This window comes from Hippichthys cyanospilos, chromosome 12 (assembly GCF_059441005.1).
Source record: "Hippichthys cyanospilos isolate Australia breed blue-spotted pipefish chromosome 12, RoL_Hcya_1.0, whole genome shotgun sequence".
In the NCBI taxonomy this organism is placed as follows: Eukaryota; Metazoa; Chordata; class Actinopteri; order Syngnathiformes; family Syngnathidae; genus Hippichthys; species Hippichthys cyanospilos.
Window position 1 is genome coordinate 15242274 of NC_142380.1, and position 17165 is coordinate 15259438.

Consider the following 17165-nt stretch of genomic DNA (forward strand, 5'->3'; position numbering starts at 1 on the left):
AGGCAAAAGGTGTCATATTTGGCCATGGTATTTTGTGCCGTGACAGCAACATCTCCCTTACACTTTTTGATCGAGCAAGAGAAGATAGATAGACAGACACGCACGCATACAGAAAATACATGTCATTCTCCCTCAGAATATTTTCAAACTTTTTCGCCTGGTCCGCTATTGTTGTTTTGTTGTTTTTTTTCCAAGCTTTTTCTGCCTTTTTGGGTGCAAAATTGTGACATTTGTCACTTGTTTGTTTTGTGCGAGTTGGATGAATGTGACCTGGTCATTCAGACTGAAGTCACATTTCAAAAGATTGGCTACGTATAGGATTAAGTATCACATACCCAAGTGGCCTGTGTCGCATTTGAAAAAATTAGATATGTCGTTCGTATTGAAATTAAAAGAGAAGAAACAGGTCGTGTAGGGCAAAAATCTGAATTGGGTCACTTCATGCTGCAATGTGAAACTAGCCTTAATCCTGTTTGCTTAAAGGAAATATGCAACACCATATTCACAGGCATGCCTCCAGAGACACCCATACGGTAGATGAGATTTAGTCTATTGGTGTGTGGCCACTCTGTAATTGACATGCACAGCCTTTGGAATTATTTTATATTTGCAGATTGCCCTCTCATTTTTACCATTTCTTTTCCTCAGAGTGTGACTTTTGTCTGTCTTATTAACCCTCTCCTGCCGTGTCCTATTTGCATTCTTTCCTCAGCATGGAAAAGAAAGAACCAATATGGTGATACACGGTATATATTAAGCATATATGCATTTACTATTCTACTATTCTGTATGAGTATAATATAAAGTGTATACAGTCCAGAATTTATTTCCCCATCCATTCATTACCTACTGCTTAACTGGGGTCAACTTTAACAGGGAAGCCAAAACCTCCCTCTCGCCGGCCACTTTGTCCACATCTTCGGTGGGAGGTGTTCCTAGGCCAACTGAGATTGACACAGTCTCTCCAGCACGTCCTGGTTCATCCCCAGGATTCCTCTCAGTAGGACATGCCCTGAACACCACACCAGGGAGCCTTCCAGGAGGCCAGAAGCATGGATTTTGCTGATGCAGCACATGGGTCTATTTTGTAATTCAAAAGAAATCTTGCAATAACTAATGAATGGGGAAACACATGAAATTGGTATCAGCTGAAAAATATTAGCGACCCCCACTCCAAAAACGTAATATTCGAATGTTAGGGAAATTTCCACAGCATGTAGTAGGAGAACATATTGGTACACATATGCACAAATGTCGGTTATATATAACATATAATGGCAGCCCGGTGACAGACAGATTACCACACCTGCCTCGCAGTTAAGAGGTCCATGGTTTAATTCCAGCTTGTCCAGACTTTCCTATGTGGAGTTTCCTTGTTCGCCCCATGCCATGCCCTCTTCTTTGGGCACTCTGTTCTCCTCCTCATTCCTCCTCCACATTCCAAAAACATGCATTTAGGTATATTGGACACTCTAATTTTCCCGTAGGTGTGATTCTGAGTGTGATTGGTTGTTTTAGCATCCAGCACCTGGTGTCCACCACCCACTCCCCCAAGAGAGCTGGGATAGGCACCGGCAATCTAGTGACCCTAGTGAGGACAAGCGGCTATAGAAAATGGATGGATAAGGAAAACATTTTTTTTTTCACGTATTTAAAACCTAAATCAAAACCTATAATGAAACTGATATGCTCATATAAGTTTGCTTCCTTTAATTTATAACGCATGAAATTACATGACGAACTGCAGGTTGTGCCAGTGTTCTCCAAAAGCTCAGGCTAAATGACATTTGTGCTTGTTTTCTGTGCTCAACTGAGAGCAAATCTTGTTCCTATCAGTGACCCTTGTAAAGCCTTCTAGTTTGATCAAGCGTCTTTCTCACAAACATCCAGCGAAATGAACAGAAGTGGTAGCTGTACGCATGTTAGCTTTTAACACGAAACCCAAAACAGGCATAGTTATGTAATGGCAATCATTCCTTAATCAGATGATTAGTGACTTCAGTATCTTTTGAAAATACTTGCCGGATAGCCACAGATTGTTGGACATTAACGTTAACACCACGGTCCCACCCGGTTCTGGTACAACCTTATAAGACTGTAAAACGACCTTTCAAATCTGCATGACATTTCACATCTGACTTGTTTCTTAAAAACAGCAATCCTTGGGGCCAGCAGAAAAGCTGCCTTTTGTTTCATCTCCCATGATGGCCAATCAGCACCCACTTGTTGTGCCCGGTTGTCATAGTGATCACCCCAATATTATTTAATCATAGAAAGAAAGGGCTGCCTTGAGCAAATTCAAAGTAAGAGGAAATCTAAATTTATGTCTTTAAAAGACTGTAAGTCAGAGACATACAGACGTACAGCTCCACACGGTTACTTTTGTGATGTATGGACAATTATAGCATGGAATTCCTCCTTTCCATCTTTATACAAAAACGTGAAGCCCCCCCCCAATCCTATGTTAGAGTGAAAACGGACATTCATTTTGAGCTTCTTTGGTCCACTTTTTTTGACCATAACAACAATAGATGAATGAGAGCTTTTCTCTAAATCACCATAGTGACAGACCAAAGCCTTGGAAGGAATCCAAAATGGTCACTTTATAATGATCCCCCACTCTCTTTGTGCGTATGGGTGGTATGAGGGAGGTGAACCGTCTCTGCGCCCTCACTCTAGTTGGAAGGATTTTCCGACATTAGCATTAGCAAAGCGGCAAATGGGTCAATTGGTGCTCACGTTAAATGTCAATTGCATGTGTCGGACAGCATCGGGGAGCATCATCCACCTTTATTCAGTGACAACTGCAGCTGACACCTCCACCATGCCCTTCATTTAAGTGTAAAGATTGTAAATAAGGCGGCTTGGTGGCGCAGTGGTTAGCGTGTCCGCCTCACAGTTCAGAGGCCCGAGTTCAAATCGACCTCGCTCCGGCCTGTGTGGAATTTGCATGTTCTTCCCTTGCCCGCGTGGGATCTCTCCGAGCACTCCGGCTTCCTCCCACCTTCCAAAAATGTGTGCGTGTGTGTAGGACACTCTAAATTGTCCTTAGATGTGATTGGATGCATGCATGGTTGTTTGTCTCTGTGTGCCCTGCCATTGGCTGGCAACCAGTTTAGGGTGTCCCCCGCCTAGTGCCCCAAGTCAGCACCGGCAAATCTACGACCCTTGTGAGGATGTATGGTTCTAGAAAATGGATGGATGGACAGTAAATAATACAATATTGCAAATAACTGCTTTCATAGAAACGTAGACCAGTGCTTTTTGCTTGTACCATATGTATGTATAGTTTTCATCTAGAATGATCATCTTTTGGTGTACATTTTCTAAAATTATTGTGTAACATTTTATTATTTTTGAGGGGATGTTTCCTTAATGATTCTTAAATTATTCCCACTGACTTTTTTGTCTAATGCTGCAGTTTTGTATTTTGGCAGCATGGTGTCAGAGCATGGTGGACTAGAATTTCTTATGTCTGTCTCATGTTGGGTTCTAATTCATGCTTGTATATTTTTCCTCTAAAATTTATAATTGTTGTCTAATACATATTTACGTGTATTTATTTTTTAATTAACGAATAAAACTGAAATGTTTTCATATTTGTTTGATATATTTCATTTTTGTGTATCTGATTTTAATATTTGTGTATTGTCCAGTAATTATTTAAGTGTTTTTGCTTAATATGCTTTTTTGCTTTTAGTTTTGTATTTTGGCAACAATAAGGAAGTGGTTAGTAACTAGCCCAATTAGAGTGCACAATAGAAAATAGATCTTGACATATTTGTTCTTTTCTCAATGTAGATGATTTCACGTTTCCATTAAGTAAATTTAATGAGTCGTGCTGTACTATAGTAATCAGGAATAAAGACATGAAAGTCACATGTTCCGCAGCTACTAACCTTGTGAAAGTCATAAGTCCTCAAAGTTGCTGGAGGCACAAGCAATGGTCATTAAAGCCATCATCCATCTGTTTCCTTTCCTGCTTATCTTCACGAGGGTTGCATTCATTCTGGATGCTCTACTTTTACTGTTACTCATCATTTATTCCAATATAGGTAGCATAATTTGGTTCGAAATGAAGAATATTAGTCTGTATGAATAGAAAAAATATTTTATTGAGTTATTTACATATTTGTACAGTATTATGTCAGCGTTAAGTCCTTTCACAATTTCCTATTAAACCACTGTTAACGAAATTGTGACTTAGTGATGAGAAGGCAATATTGTACATTAAAAAAAACTTAGCAGACAAATAAATGTTTTGTTTTGGCAGAAAATCATTTACATTTACATTTACATTAACAGACCCTTACCATTCTTAGCTCATTTTAAAAATGAGTTAAAAATCAATATGACTGCGCTCTGCTAAAATTACCAGTTAAAGAATTTGACAATACTGTCCGCACCTGACATTTATTGCATCTGTGGATTCCTGAGACTGCTGCATACCACGAGAGTTTCCTCTAGCTTCCAATCGAGCAGAGGACTCTCCTCCCTCAGGGTGCACTTTTCTGTCCGCTATTTTAAACTCTACCGACGCGAAAGATGAAAGGCTGCCAGTTCTGTTGTCCCATGTTTTGGAGGTGTCAATCGCAGGTGACACCCTGAAGCCTTTCCCTTTCTCACAGTTCGTGTCTTTGCTCCAGCTTCGTTCATTAGCGTCATCTGGAAAGGGGTCTGAGTCGCTTCCATGCGGCATGGTGAAGTAGCTGCACCTTGGGAGTTGAGGCTTGGCCAGGTCTTCCAATTCAGAGGAGGATATAGCTGCGAGGAGGGCGTGCTGACTTATTTTTTTATTTTGTGATTCCTCACTGGAGTTAGCAGTGTCTTCGGAGGTGCTATCCAAATCCCTGTACATGCCTTCAGAAACTGGAGGTGAATTTCTTATCAGGTGGTTTTCCTTGAGCAACCATCGACCTTGGTCTATCAAGACCCCGTCACTTGGCCCCGGTTTCTGTTCTCCGTCCCTCAAGGTTTTTGCAAGAGAGTCACCTGAAGAGGAACTCCCACTTTCTGAATGGCTTTTGGATACTTTGGACATAGCCCACTCAAATTTAGGTCCTTCAGGCACACCTTCTGGCGCTCTCTCTGGATCGTCTTCGTTGCTCTCTGAAGTGATGGCCACAGAATCTTGGTTTTGATTTGCACCGCTATCTAGACTTTCTGGTCTGTAATCTGATAAATCTGAAGTGATCGGGCTTTGGAGACATTTCGAACCATACGTGCAACCTCCTTGGCTTGCTGGGTCAAAGCTTTTCTTAATCTCTGTGATTTGAACACGATCCTGCTCAATTCTAATGTTGCCATGATTGTCGTATGTAAAAATAAGCGAGGCAGACTGCAGTGCAGAGTTTACAAAGTCCAGGAGTTCTTGTGATATTTCTGCTGGGTGACTGAGACTGGCGCTTCGGTTCTGTGGCGGGATCTCCGCCTCGTTTTCAGGGGCTGGGTCCTCCTCAAAGCGCTCATCAGACAAATACTCTAGTGGTGAATCAATGCCATGTTCTGTGTTTGAATGATCTTTCTTACCAAACTCCTTCTGTGGACCCGTACAAATGGTCTCATCAAGGCCACTGGCTGCAACTTCTACCTTTGGATTTGCTTCTTGGTAGCATCTGTGATTCAAGTCCTCAAATACATCATGTTTACTCTCTACTTGAGATGTTGTCCAATTTGTTTTTTCCACTTCCTCTCCAGATTCTTCATCAGAGCAAGTGTCCATCTCATCCAAATTCTCTCTTGGTTCCATTTCATTATCTTCATCCTCTGCTGTATGTTCAGGTATGACTGTATCACCATAACCCTTTTCATTGTTTTCCCCGCTTAAGAACGTTGTGCCTTCTTCTTCCATATTTTCGTTTATGTCCTCCTTTTTCCTATGATCATATTCCATATCATCCACTTTCTCGTTGATGATTTCTTTAACATCCTCACTGGAGGCACTTGCTGAACCCTCTAACTCTGGATTTTGTTCTTGAAAACCTCTAAAGTAATCTTCACTCTCTGTATCACTTGGTGAACTGCTTGGTTTTTCCAATTCCTCTCCAGATTCATCTTTTGAACAACTGTTACCATCTTCCTCCTCCAGCTTCTCTGCCTGTTCTATTAGATCTGCTTGTTCATGTTCTGCATTAGGTATGGTAACAATGCTTTCCATATTTTTAACTTCATTGAAGATATCTGTTTCTTCTGTTTGCTTATTTTCCTCAATTTTATCTCTGTCCTTTTCATAGACAGTATCATATCCCTTTTTACCTACTTCTTCAAAGTCTTCAATTCTTTCATCATAAGGCTGTGCTGTACCATTTAGCTCTGTATTTGATCCTTTGGAACATCTCAAGTCATCCTCGCCCTCTACACCAGCTTGTGTCTGACTAAACATCTTCACATAGTTTACACATTGTTTTTCTGGACTAGTTTCTCGGGTGTCATTCTCTCCTTCCTCTTGCTTATCCTGCCATTCTATTTGATGTTCTCTTTTCTTCTCCGTGATAGGTTCAGGTATGTCTTCATCATCATTACCCTTCTCGTTATTGTCTTCTGTTCCCTTCTCTTCCATGTTCTCGTCAATGCTATTTTTGTCATAATTTTTCCTTCCTTCACCATCCAAATAATCTTGTTTTTTTCTGTCCAACAATTCACTTACGTTATCAGGGAGAATTGTGTTACCCCCTACATCTGGATTTGGTTCTTTTGAATGCTCTAAGTCTGCTTCACAGTCTGCATCACTTGGTTTTTGACTTGACTTTTCATTTTTGTCTACAGTTTTCTCTTCTGGTGTTGTTTCTTTACTGTCTTCCTTATCGATTTTCAGCACCTCTGTCAGTTCATTTAGATCTACTTGTTCCCCATCAGTAGTAAGTTCAGGTATGTCTACATCATGATTACTCTTTTTCGTGTTGTCCTCATTTAAGACCACTGTTTCTTTCTCTTCCATGTTTTCCTCAGTGATATCATCCATCTTTTTTCCATCAGGGACACTTGCTGTTTCTTCTACCTCCACGTTTGGTTCAAGGGAACATCCTATGTTGTCTTTGCTTTCTAATACAGCCAGTTTTTGGACAATCATTTTATCTATAGATTCTTTACCCGGACAAATTTGTTGACTACCTGTCAAATTCTCAGTCTGTTTCATCAGCACACATTCTTCTTTTTTCTCATCCATAATAGGTTCCGGAAAGTATACATTCCCCTTTCCGTTGTTCCTCTCATTTAAGACCTCTGTTCCTTTTGTTTCCATGTTTTCGTCAACATCACCTTCATCATCCTCCTTCCCGTTGTCCACTTGAATGCTCTCAGCAGGTTCATTTGCTGCACCTTCTATCCCTGAATTTGGTTCCTGGTAACATCCTAAGTTGTCTGCTTTTTCTACTTCATTTTTTATCTTGCAAATCATCTGCTCTTGGTCCACTGATTCTACTTCTATACCCCTCTTGTTTTTGTCATCACTTAAGAACTCTGTTTGGTCCACTTCCAGGATTTTGACAATATCATCTTTGTTGCCCATTTCATCTTCTATATTATTCTCCTCCTCTTTTTTGTCTACTTCTTCAGCCTTCTCAACAGACTCGATTGCCTCTTCTTCCTCCTCGTTAGGTTCCTCTTCTTGTCCAACCTCTTTAAACACCGCTTCCTCCTCGTTGTCCTTATTACTTCTTTTCTGGGTTATCCCTTCTTCACCCATTGCTTCTGTTGACTGTTCCATGTAATCCTCTTCACGCTTTATATTTCCTTGATCAACTTGCAGCTTTTCTGTATCTACCAATGCTACTTTTGGTTCTTTATTGTCACAGCCTGTTTCCTTAGCTGGTTCTTCTTCCATCTCTCTGGCCCGTAATGAGCCATCACCATTATTGTTTTTTTTTCCATGAATAAAAAGTTGATTATTGCATTGTTTGACGTCAATGTCCTGCACAATATGCTCTCCATCAGCTGATTCTGAGAAGTTTCTTTTAAACTCTACAAGAGTGCCCTCTGATTCCAGAGCCTGTTGAAGTGCTGAGGAAACCTCCATCCTGAGATCGCATGGTATATTTAACTCCTTCATTAGTTGGTCGACAATTATACTCTGGACCCATACTATATCTTGAGTGTCTTGAAATTTGGGAATAAGCGATTCTGTCTCCAGCTTTTCCCTCCAAGTTTGGAAATCCATCCAGCTCTTTGTGAACTGGGGAGAAGCGGCACTGTGCAAATCATTCAGAATCGCTTGTTGCTCATCCTGGTCCTCGATGGCAGAAATGTTCTGGAGGAACTTCAAGAGGAGCATGGCTTCTGAGGTATTTTCTAAATCACTGCTTTCACCTATTAGACAATCTCTAATAGCTGTCACGGACAAGAATGACAGTAAGGCTTTGCAGGAGGAGCCAAACACCGAAGCCACCTGAGATGAAAAATCAATACTGCCTGATTGGTCCGAAATCATTCGCATCGACGTCAAGGATGAACAAATTTCTTGCAAGACTGGTTTCAGCTTTTCTTTGGTGCTTAAAATGTTGATTTGAGATGTAGGTGCTTCAATGTTTGACTCTGAAGAATTTTTTGACCATTCACAGATCTGCTCGTGAACAGGTTCAACCATTGGCATTGAACCATCTGTTGATTTCTGTTCTTTGGACCAAAGAGGGGCAGAGAAACATGAAGGGGTCTGACAGTAATCTTCCATATCAGTATGGGATTCCTTCTTTTCTTCAGTTTCCGAATCACCACCAATTTGAAATAAAACCTTTGTTGGAGGTTCTGGTCCGTCTGAGGTTACCATGTACACCACTGGATGAGGAACAACCTCCTCCAACCAGTTCTCAACATACTGGTGGATTTCAGAGGGGGATCGGTTGAGAGAAATCTTTGAAATATTTTGCTGTTCCAACTCGGAGGATAATAGCCTGTTGTCAGTCAAGGGTTTGGATTTGCTGCTTGTCCTTTTTCTTGAGGATTTTTGAAGCTTAAAAAGATCCGACACATTTTTCTTCATGGGAGGCCTGACAATTGGGGTATCTACATTGTGGCCGTTATACTTAGCGGCTGTTTTATTCATGTTTTTTTCTTTTGTTGAGGTTCTAACTAATGATTCTGATTCCCTTCCACGTCTACCTGAAGCAGCTGTGTGTATTTTTTCAATAACCTTTGGGTTTGGACCAATTTTATTACTTTCTTTTGAAGTGGAGCTCTTTTTTCTAGCATAATCGTTGCTGTTGAGCTTGTCCGTTGATAACTGTTTGTGCTTTTTATTCATCAACTTTGATAGGGAGCTTTTTTTTGTCTCTGTATTTTTCTGAACTGTAGTAGGGGATTTTTTGTCAATTTTGGCTTCACACTCAGACATTAAAAATGAGTTGTTTGCCACCTGTAGTGTTAGGGACATTGGCTCGGATGACAATGACAGCATCTCCTCTGTCTGTCTTTGGAGTGAGTTAGCAGTAGGCTGCTGCAAACTAAAGTCAATATCATCGCTGCTTGTACAAGGCCCTGAAGCTGTGAACCGGTGGCTTTGTGGCACTGGGGAGGAGAGGTGCAAAATTGTGTCATCCATAGCGTCACCCTCATTTTCATGGTAATTGTAGCAGCCATGACTTTCATAAATACGCATCACACTCTCTTTAACCTCCATCCCATCATGTTCTATCTTGAGGACCTCGGCTACTCCTGAGGATTTCATGAGGGAGGTGTTGTTAGCTTTCAGAATAGTTTTTTGAGGCTTTGTAACTGGTTGACTACTGCTACTGTGTCTGACGCTACAGTATCCCTCCATTGTGTCTTCTTCAGTTTTCCTCTCCAAATATGAATAATGGCCCATGGTGCTCCCTTGGACCCCGGATTCTGTCAACATTTGTATACTCTCAAAAGACGCCATCTTTTTTACACGCTGCGGGCCTGGAGTTGGCACACGTTTGAACTTTTGTTTCGCTTCCCGCACGTTATGAAAGCCAAACTCCCCTCCAGATACTGGGGGTTGGTTTTGCTGTTTTGCCTCATCGTCACATATGTCGGAGGGTCCTTTGGCAACATACATGTTTGAGTCAGGTGAGCACTTTCCTGACTTGGTAACTGAGGCACAAACTGTCCTTCTCCTAAGGCTGGAGCGACTGACTGTTGTAGTCCAGTGGACCATCTCCTCCTCTTTAATGGTAAGACGTACTTTCATCTCCACGGTCATGCTGCCGTCTTGGTTTACTCGAAAGGATTTTTCAACGTCGTCGTCCTGAGGTAAGATGCAGTCATGGCACTGGTGAGCCGCTGCAGCAGATGCACATGTCTCCAAACATGTTGAGTTGGCTTCTGGTGACCTAGTGGGATCGTTCATACTTCCCTTCCGAGACTTATTTATCTGATTGACGATATACTGCTCAGATGACAAAGAAAAATTCCTGGAGCATCTTCCACTGGATACTGTTTTGTGGTTGTCTTTTGGGAGTGAAAGATGGGAAAAATCATAATTACTCAGGTGGTCATTATAGTATGTTACATGACATTTTAAGGCAAATGACTACTAGGACTCCAAGTCTTTTCTTAGCTGCCTGTTTTGAAAATGATACACCCCCCAAAAAAAGACTGTTTTTAGCAAAACAAAATACAGAGATGTGTAAAACTTAAGGGTCGTGTTGTGGTCCTATTATTTGGACACCAATGAACTATTTTACATAATTGGGAACAAGATACATAAAAGGAGTTCTTTCTCGTGTATGTCTTCATTTGAAGCTTGCAGCTAATGGCAGTGATTATCTGAGAATGAGAGTAGCATGTGACTTTAACCAACACGACATACAGTGAGGCTTGGCTTTAAGTACAACTGTGACAACAGTTATCTCTTCTATGTTTCACTTTTGTTGAACCAATTGGAGGTTTTTTATTTTTATTTTTTTAAGACAAACTTTAACAACTGAACACTTACAAGCTTGATGCTGCAGCATGGACAATTGCCCTGTTTCCATGAACACTGCCTGGACCGACTGGCCTGTCCTTTGGAAACTCTGGCTACTGAGCCTAAAAGGTTCATTGCCTGCAGCTACTAGGAATCCAGAGCACAAGATTAGAGCAGCCAAGCCACTGATCTGCAACAAAAAGCAAGATAATTTAAGTCATCAGAACCAACAGCCTCTCTTGTGATGAACAAGTCAGCAACAGAATAGTGACTATAATCACATCACTTAGTGAGTCCGCTCTCTTCATATGGTGCCCTGCCAGAATCATTTTTGAACAGACAAAGCTTGTGATCGATTGTTTGGTGAACCTGGTGACCAGGAAATTTACCGGTTTGCTTATCTGGTGAACGCACTGTTTGGGGCAGTTAAGGGGATCCATTTTTTGGGATGCACAGGCCAAAGATAACTGCTTGTGATTAGCTCCTTTAGCCGAACTTCTGAGAGCGTTGTCAAAATGCAAGCCCTAGGATTCAAGCATCAACATCTAAATTAGTCTAGTACTCACTCTTCTTCCATCGATAGAGTAAAGTTTGAGCACTGGAAACTGTAGAATCTGCGAGAGGTAGTCCAGCAATGCGTCAAAGGTGGGTGCCGTCCTTTTTTGCAGCACAATTGTTCGTCTCACTTCGGGATCCTTGTTCTTGATGACCACCAGCCTTCTTGGTGTCCTGACCGCCACTCGCTCTGGAACCTTTGCTGGTCTGCCGCTGTTATCGTCCACCCTCCCAAAAGAGCCAAACCGAAGTCCTTGGCGCCTTCTCCGGCCTGCGCTGAATGCCCTGGGCGTGTTCCAGGGCACCTGCCGCCGGTTTACCTCATCCAAGTTGAGTGGTTTGACTCGCTTCTGGTCAGAGCACAGGTACGATCCTCCATCGTGTAAATCGTCCAATCCCTTCACCTGGTGGGTCCCTCGAGGTGTAGTGATAGTCCGAACGCCAAAGGGCAGAGGCACTTTTTTGGAAAGCGTGTCCAGGAGAGCATCAAATGTCTTGAATGTGCGGGCGCTGATGACCAGGCGGTGCCCGGCAAATGTATAATCACCACTTTTGTAGAAGCACAAACGCTTTGGCACTGAGGGGTCGATCATTGGCTGTATTGACCTGGAGGGCTGTGTGGGCCCGCTGGCCGGAGAACCTGCCTGGATGGCCTTCTCCTGGGTGGATGTGTTGCTCATACTGAGTGGCTATGGAGAAGACACAAAATGAGGCCCTGTTTTTGTCATTTTTAATTCTTTCATATTAAGTGTATAAAACATAAGAAGTAATTACTATTACATTCAATTTTAATTCAATTAGCGATTGAATAGATTTTGAGTAATGCTTCTGCATATAATATTGTCACAGCCTGCCGGTCCAGCCAGCTCATTTTCCCTCACCAACCAGTTTGGGCACATTCCGTTCAATTAGTCCAAACTCCAGCAGGTGCAATCACTTACCTGCCCAGCATTTATACACCACTTCTTCCTGCCAGTCTACGTCAGATTGTCTTTGCCATGTCAAGCCTTCTCGTGTTCTCTGTACTACCCCAGTAAGAATTGCCTGAACCGTGGACTTTGCTGTTATTTGTCTCCTATGCCTGCTACTGTCCCTCACCTGCCTTGTTTACATGGGGGCAATAAACAAGGTCCTCATCACTCTTGCATGCATCTGCATGCTCTTGCTCCAACCTCCGATTGTGGTAGAATACTTTATGTACAAAAACATAAAAATTGTACAGTTGGAGACACTGATATCAACTTTACGTTAAATGGTGTATAAACTTTTTTTTTTTTTTTTTACACGATAGATATTGCTTTTGTTTTAGCTGGACCAAACAACTGTAACCAAATTATGTTGTGTCAATTGGTAAAACCAAAAAAACAAACCAAAAAAAATTTCATCCATTTTTTACATCAATCATTCTTAAAGTCAATACTAGTACCACTCATGATAAAAGACCTCGCTCTTGTGTAGGGGTGCCCAAACTTTTTTGCCCCGATCTACTTTTCCAGCAGCCCACCTCCCACTATCTACCATGATAGCTTAGTACTATTGTTGATATACCAATAACCAGTGATGCAAATACTTCAAAATACATTAGATTAACCCCCACTTTTGCCTCCCCTATGACCAAAAAATGTTTTGTGATATTATGGTTTGGTAAACACCTTGAATGAAAATATACATCTGTGCTGTATCACTCACATGTTCAGAGTTATCCAACTAATTAAAATAATGTGTGGAATATCAAGTAATGTTTGAAACACTTTTATTTTGAAGTTTCTCTTAGAAGCCAGTCGTGACAACTGTCTACAAATTGATCATATTTACCTCCCAGCATGAGCAACATTCAAAGTAAACGACAGTTTTCCTTTTTTCCTGATTGAAGTCCTTTTTTCAGTTGCGTACTTATATATTATGTTTCATGTAGTGTGATGTCATGCAGGTGACCAACAATAGGAAGGTCACTGGTCAAAAGCGATCGAGGCAATAGACACCCCTACTTTAGTGCTATGCAGAGAATCACTGAATTAAATGTTCAAACCAAGTCTCCAATATGTTATAGCGAAATAATTACTGTTATTGCTTTTGTTTGTAATCCAAGGTCACATGGTGGCTGTATTTAACTTTTAAATACAATACTTTTGCATTTAATGGTTACATTTAATACCATATTGTGTTATAACTGTTTATTGTCAAACATTTTTGGTGTACCTACCATATTAGGGTACTTTTTTGTTCAATAATCGTCAATTCAGTCATTATTTAAGTAGGTTTTCTATCTTTCAGTAGAATGATATATTGTGGAAACTGTATAATGTCATAATGGCTCATAATAAAAAAATGAACTTTTTAGGAATAAAACCTACTCATTACACTACTACATTTTAGTATTGGTTATCAAAGAAGTGCTAAGTATTTTTTTGAGGTAGTGCTTGATTTAAAGAGTCTGAAAAGTACTGTTGCATAGTGTTTTGGGGACACAGGTGAGATGGATCCTATCTCGTTTGACTTGCAGATGGGAGACTGCAGGTGTACATGTGGACAAACAACCATTGCGGTCACAACTATGAGAAATGAAGAGTATTCAATTAACTTAAAATAATAAACATGTTTTCGAATAATGAGAAGATACTGGAGTATGATCAGAAAACTCAGCCGAGATTTAAAATGAGAATCTTTTGGCTGTAAGGCAGTACTAGCCACCTTTAGCACCTGTAACTTTCATCAATATATATACTGTATATATTTAGTACTTAATACTTTTTAGTATTAGTTGAGATTCATTATATATATATATATATATATATATATATATATATATATATATATATATATATATATATATATATATATATATATATATATATATATATATATATATATATATATATATATATATATATATATATATATATATATATATATATATAAACTTGGTTAAATAATTAAATGATAACCCCCTCTGCTACAAATAGAACAAGCTTCAAAAGAAATAAAACACAACCATATGAATCTCAACTAATACTAAAAAGGCCTTCAAGTCAAACAGGAAATCTGAAAATCTTACCTTATTTCTCACATTATCGCCAATTTAAAAAAAGTCTTTATCAGTCCTTGTCCAAGCTAAAGACAAAGCCTCTCAGCTGAATGTGTGCATGTATGTGTGTGCGGCAGCTATTTTAGGACTGGCAGCACTGCGGCCAATTTGCCTAATCTTTGCTCAGCATTTCAGCATACGACAACACCAGAAAATTGAATAATGTAAAAAAATCTATATATTTATACATCTGGCACATGTAAATGCTTTGGCAAGAGTGGAGCTGACGTCTGTAGTCAATTATGTAGCCTGATAAAAATTAAGAAAACACATCTCTGGTCTTATTAGTCACAACAAGATATAGTAACATTAATATGGGCAATTGAAATTGTGCACTTTATTCTTATCTCAAACAGAATTAGTAAGGAATCTGTTCTCTTGCACAGGAAACAGCAGTCTATGTGAGCAGTTACTGTACCATTGACAAGTAGGTTGCATAATTAGATTGGGGATTTCTTGGGCCTAATAAGGATTAGCTGGAAGAGTCTGCGCACTAGCATGAGTCAGAATAAAGCTAGAGCTAAATGCAGGTGATGAATTGGTCACTAATATTTATCATAAGCAATGGATAAACATTTCTTTCATACTAAACGTATACCAAGGGGGAAAAACAACGAATAACAAACATTGTTTGTATAGTGTAAGTAGTCAAAAGGTATTTTTTATTGCCCAAATCAACATTTTTACCAGTCGAGGGCCATTTCAGTTTTAAAAGCCCTTGAGGATAATAGAATGTGCAATAACATTCAATCATTTGTTTTTTAATAGTTCTTGTCCTAATTGGTCTTGAGGTGAGCTGAAGCTCATCTCATGAATGTGATTTTCCTTCCGAGTTCGATCAGGTGTGGTTTGCAAGCTGAACCATGAATGATCATTACCTGAGTAAATTTTTCACCTGACTTCCCCTTCAAATTTGCTGTCATAATAGAGATTCATCTAAACCCTCCTTATTTGAGATTATGTGGACATTTCATGATTTAGCTGATTTTCAAATATACCAAATAACACAGAAGTAAAATAAAATATCTATAAATATTACAACAAAGCTTTAAATATAAGTGAGGGAAACAGTTTGAAAGATAAAGAACATACCGAGATTTAGAGCCTGTGGTGGTGAGGACGACTATCGTAAATATAATTTATTATACTATATTTTAGTTTACAAATATGAAAAATTTACTAAAGGAAGTAATCTGCAAAATAGCCCCAAAATAAGTCTTTTTTTTGGGGGGGGGTTAAGATATGTTTGTTGTTCATTATATGTAATGCAAAAACATATCTAGGATAGATCGTATGTTTTTAGTCTGGTGATTTGGCGCCCTCTATCCCCGGGGTGAGAAAGTCTGAGTATCCATCAATCCATCCATTCATTTTCTAGAGCCGTTTATTCTCGCAAGGGTCGCATGTCTTGCTGGTGCCTTTCCCAGCTTTCTTTGGGCAGTGGGTGAGGGAAAGCCTCAACTAGTTGCCACCTGATTGCAGGGCACACAGAAATGACACAGAGATCACATCTAAGGACAATTTAGTAGGACCAATACACCTGCCATGCATGTTTTTGGAGTGTGGGAGGAAGTTGGAGTGTCAGGGGAGAACCCACCCAGGCTAGGGGAGAAAATGCAGTTTTCACTGTCATTTCAAAGTAATTTGCTACATTACAATATTACTGTATTTGAATTGCAAGGCATTACACTTCTATTGCATTACTTTTATATTAGTCTCACCAACTTAACTGGAACTATGGATTTGCCATTTGCCATTCTAAATGTAGCTCATTATGCTCATTACACATCCAGTGGAAAGTTGGCTTAAGACTAAAAACAGTACAAATCATTTAATCGGTATTGTATTGTAAACCTTTAAAAGCAAGATACTAATTTTTTTTGTATTAGAATTTCTTTGTAACTCAGATTCACAGCAAAGTGGTGCATTGTTTATGCTTTAGGCAGAAACAGTTAATGCATTTCACAACTTCAATGTTAATATTCAAATTCAAGTTCAGTCGGCTTCAGGGACAGACGTTTCAAAAATAGATGATTTGGGTGGGGCTAACTTTAGCAGCTAGCCTACATAATCGTTATTGTGTTTAACGTACTGTTTAACGTGAGTTTTTGTATTCTTTTTCTTCTTCTTGATAAAAATTGACCAAAACTATTTTTAGACCATTTTTAAAAACAAATGTACAGTGAAAATTAGTGTTAGCTTACCTTGTCATTATTGCTAGTTGCGACAAGGATCTCGCTGACAAGGTTTCGAAATGCTGGTGAATCCATTGTGGGAAGTGGCAGCATATGTATCTTCTACGTAGGACATACTCCACCACAATTCTCCTAACCTCTTGAGGTCAACGTGGCGTCCATGAGTGAGAGAATGATCATTTTGCCATTTTTGTTTTATCCCCACTCTCAATCCTCCGTGTGTTTTCTTTTGGGTAACTTCACGTTACTACTACTACTGCTTGTGCTATTTCACAAAATGGACCACTCTTAAGGTGTCGTGCACATAGTGCACCTCAATGTTATATTCTTCTTGTCTTTATCTCTGACCAACTGAAAGTAATGGGCGTATGTCCATCTTGTGTACATATTGTCCATATTCAAACTGAACTATTATCAAAAATTGTGTTCATACCTGTGCAGCCTTGTTTTTTTTATCAATTAAAAACGA

At 39.8% G+C, this 17165-nt stretch overlaps 1 protein-coding gene across 1 annotated transcript; it reads right to left on the reverse strand.

Annotated features, from left to right (window-relative positions):
• Positions 1 to 4095: 4095 nt before the first annotated feature.
• On the reverse strand, positions 4096 to 14549 carry rp1 (RP1 axonemal microtubule associated). The gene is made up of 4 exons (XM_088430552.1): positions 14472 to 14549; positions 11428 to 12105; positions 10892 to 11051; positions 4096 to 10404 (listed from the first exon to the last, which is right to left on the reverse strand). The coding sequence occupies exons 2-4, from the start codon at positions 12094 to 12096 to the stop codon at positions 4379 to 4381; spliced, it is 6855 nt and encodes a 2284-aa protein (XP_088286678.1). The 5' UTR covers positions 12097 to 12105; positions 14472 to 14549; the 3' UTR covers positions 4096 to 4378.
• Positions 14550 to 17165: the final 2616 nt, after the last annotated feature.